At 43.4% G+C, this 3,334-nt stretch overlaps 1 protein-coding gene across 2 annotated transcripts in view; it reads right to left on the bottom strand.

The window, feature by feature from the left end:
* Positions 1-2,322, bottom strand: part of ASZ1 (ankyrin repeat, SAM and basic leucine zipper domain containing 1) — a 37,890-nt gene extending 35,568 nt beyond the window's left edge. The window contains exons 1-2 of one of the 2 annotated variants that reach the window (XM_027893688.1): positions 2,216-2,322; positions 567-663 (exon numbers count right to left, since the gene is read on the bottom strand). In XM_027893688.1, the coding sequence (XP_027749489.1) occupies positions 567-663; positions 2,216-2,320 (202 nt within the window). In that variant the 5' untranslated portion in view covers positions 2,321-2,322. The remainder of the gene's footprint in view (positions 1-566; positions 664-2,215) is intronic. The other variant, XM_027893690.1, reaches the window with a different exon arrangement.
* Positions 2,323-3,334: the final 1,012 nt, after the last annotated feature.

Raw genomic sequence — 3,334 nt, 5'->3', positions numbered from 1 at the left:
AAAAAAAAAAAAAAAAAAAAAAAAAAAAAAAAAAAAAAAAAAAAAAAAAAAAAAAAAAAAAAAAAAAAAAAAAAAAAAAAAAAAAAAAAAAAAAAAAAAAAAAAAAAAAAAAAAAAAAAAAAAAAAAAAAAAAAAAAAAAAAAAAAAAAAAAAAAAAAAAAAAAAGCCAGCCTCCCCTTCTTACCCTGCCCCATACAACCTTCAACACCAAAATAAAACCACCCACTGAATTCTCCCCCTCAATATAAACCACGTCAAATTCAGTGTTTGTAATTGATATTTGCAGGCTAAAGATGCATCTGAAAACAAAGAAACATCTCATTTTATAGTTCACACTATTATAGTTTTCTCAATTTTCAGGGCTCCTGACTGACAAAAAAAACATAAGTTAAGAGGAATGTGCTGGAATCCTGAAAGCTGAGTCACTGAAAAAGTAATTTAATCTTTAAAATAAGAGTTTAGAACCTGTATTGGAAACATTCACATATTCCTACATGCACTCAATGTGTCATTTTGAAAGGAGAAACTTTACAATTTATTCAAATAATGAGTACTCCTTTCCTCACCTGAGTTTAAGAGTTCTTCAATTAAAGACACATCACCACGAAACAGAGCCTTCTTTAAAGCCTCATTCTTTTCTGCCTGCAACATTTGATCCAACTGCTAGATAAACAAGGAAAAGTTAAGTAAAAACCTACTGACTGTTTCAAGGCAAAAATAATATAGTTTCATTTCAGTATAAAAGTGCTAACAGTCTCTGAAAGAGCAGAGTGCAGGAGCAGAGAAAGAGCAAGATAACTTTCCTTCTTCCATCTCTGTAGATCTGTTTAGGGTCTACCACAAAGCTTAAGTTTTAAAACAAATTATTCTGAAAGATTCCGTTCTCTGAAAATGTAAATATTTTCTTTCTCAACAGATCTGCTATCCTCCTATGCTGCCCTCAGTTTTTCTTACCAGTTTTAGATTTCAATGAAAATTTTTTTTCATCTTATGGCACTAGAAAAACTTAGCAATGCCTTTCTGTACCTTTTTTTTGTGTGTACATTTCATATGTTGTGAAGCGCAACATTAAAAAATGTAACTATCAGACATGGAAGTTTGAGATTGGGTCGAAGGAGCTCAGTGATTATCTGTCTGGCCTATAACACAGCCCAAGTCCACTGCTGTGAAGGGCTACCCTTCCTCCTATTCCTGTGGTGATAGTGGCATTTGTGTTGCTGCATCATTAATGATTTGGCTGAAAAACATCCTCACCAAAAGACTAGTTTATACATCAGACCTTGCCCAATTCAACTTCTTTTCAAAAGCATGACAGATTTTTCCTCTATCAAAGCTGCAGATGTAGCTGGAGATTGATGCTGGCACTGTACAGATTTGTACAGAACACTCATATACACTAGTGATTAGATTATTCACTACTTTGTTTATGGACAGAAGTGAGTATGAGACAAAGTTATTTTATCATAAATTTTTAACTCACAACATTATAACTTAGAGTTATACAATTTTCACAGCATATTGTACCACACCTTTCCAAAAACTTTTGTAAAGATTTTACCAAGTGTCTAGAAAATCAAAGGTGAGAAAAAGCCAATGAAATAATTTAGCCTTACTTTTATTCTGGTCAGCCAACAATTTTCAAATAATGGACGCCTTTGGATAGGAAGCTCTATTTAAAATCAAGACCCCTAAACCACTGCTATAACCTTCAGCCTGAGAACTGCAAGAGTTCAGTTACTTCCATTTTCCAATTCCCGCCATGAGACAAACCAACACCTAAAACCACTCACGGAATTTCCCTCTACCTAACACTAACAGATGCCTCACACCTGTTCGATGCAATAAAACTACTGAAATCTCCAAGTTACCAAGAAACAGTCTCACAGATTCTACATATAAAACAGTTTTACAGGACTCTGGTCACTTTTACCCTTAAGCTGAAAGAGGGACTCGGGTGTGCGACTAAACGGGAGATGAGTCTTTTAAACTAACATTAAGGTTTTATGTATAAGACAAGCCCCCGAAATTCAGGTTTCTTTTACTGGATTGAGGGTAGACCGCCCTGGAGGGAAAAGGCCTCAGAGGAAGCACCAGCCGCACGCTCCTCTGGGACCCACGGCGCTCGGCTTCCTCACTGCCGAGCGAGGCCGCCCCCCACCCCGAGGCGGCCCGGCCGCAGCTGGCGGGTGCCGGGCGCAGAGAGACTCAGCCCCACCTGCGGCTCCTGCCGCACGATGCCGATGTCCCAGCCGACCTCATCGCTGTCGCTGTCCTCGTCGCCGCCCGCCACCACGCAGGACCCGCAGAGCAACTCGGCCATGGCGGCCATGGCGGCCATGGCGGCCCTGCCCGGCCTCGCCTCGCGCCGCCAGGGCACGCGCCCGCGCCGGCCGCTTTCCCGCGCGCCCGCGCCCCGCCCCGCCCGGCCCGGCCCCGCCCCTCCGAGCGCGCGCGAGGGCTGCGGCTCAACGCGGTGTGCCGGGGCGGCCGGGCCCGGGCGGGGCGGCGGGGCCTGGGCCGGGCGGGGACTGCCCTCCCTGGCTGGGCGGCTGTGCCGAGACAGGGGAAGGGGGTGGCTGGTCTGCCCTGGGGATTCCATCGCTGCGCCTGGTAAAAGAAACCAGTACCAGTGGTGGCTGTCACACGGCGCACTGGCGTGCGGCCGCTTTGTGGGTGCTGGGTGAGGCAGCAGAGCAATGTGTGAATTTAGATCTCTAGATCTGTGGCTGGCGTGTTTGTGTGAATCCAAGGTAAAATACACGGTTTCCTCTCTTTAATTGATGACGTCATTATTACGATCTTCCAACGCCCCCTCAGCCGACGTCAGCCAGTGACGTCACTGTCGTGTGTGCACACGCGGTGCCACCATGGCCCAGCCTGTGGTGGGAAGGTTGAACATCAGCCATGCATAGTGACCCAGACTCTCACCCTCCCACATGGCTACATGGGGCATTACTTTTGATTTCAAAACTGTGGTTACATTTCTTTCTAGTGACAGGTAGTAGTCTCTCATCCATCACAAAGTTAATGTAAGACTCTTTGAGGAACAAATGAGGAACGATATTCTGTGTTTCAACACTGCTCTTTGAGCTCTTCTCAGACCTTGCCCCGGGCTGAAATGAATCCACTGACAAAAGAGAACAGAAGCTGGTCTTGGAGAATAGTACGGAATGATGAGTGTAGTCCTTGTACCAACGACACTAAAAGTGTAATTTTGGGAGGTTCATTTTCAAAATTTCCTTCATCTTGATCAGAAGGTGACTGGGAAACATTTCTTCTTCTTCTTCTTTTTTTTTTTTTTTTTTTTTTTTTTTTTTTTTTTTTTTTTTTTTTT

The sequence above is a fragment of the Empidonax traillii genome, unplaced genomic scaffold, assembly GCF_003031625.1.
Source record: "Empidonax traillii isolate 1590-97213 ecotype Southwest subspecies unplaced genomic scaffold, ASM303162v1 scaffold401:size1000279, whole genome shotgun sequence".
NCBI classification, from domain to species: domain Eukaryota; kingdom Metazoa; phylum Chordata; class Aves; order Passeriformes; family Tyrannidae; genus Empidonax; species Empidonax traillii.
Note: the sequence above shows the minus strand (reverse complement) of the source record. Positions and strands in the feature narration are given on the sequence as shown.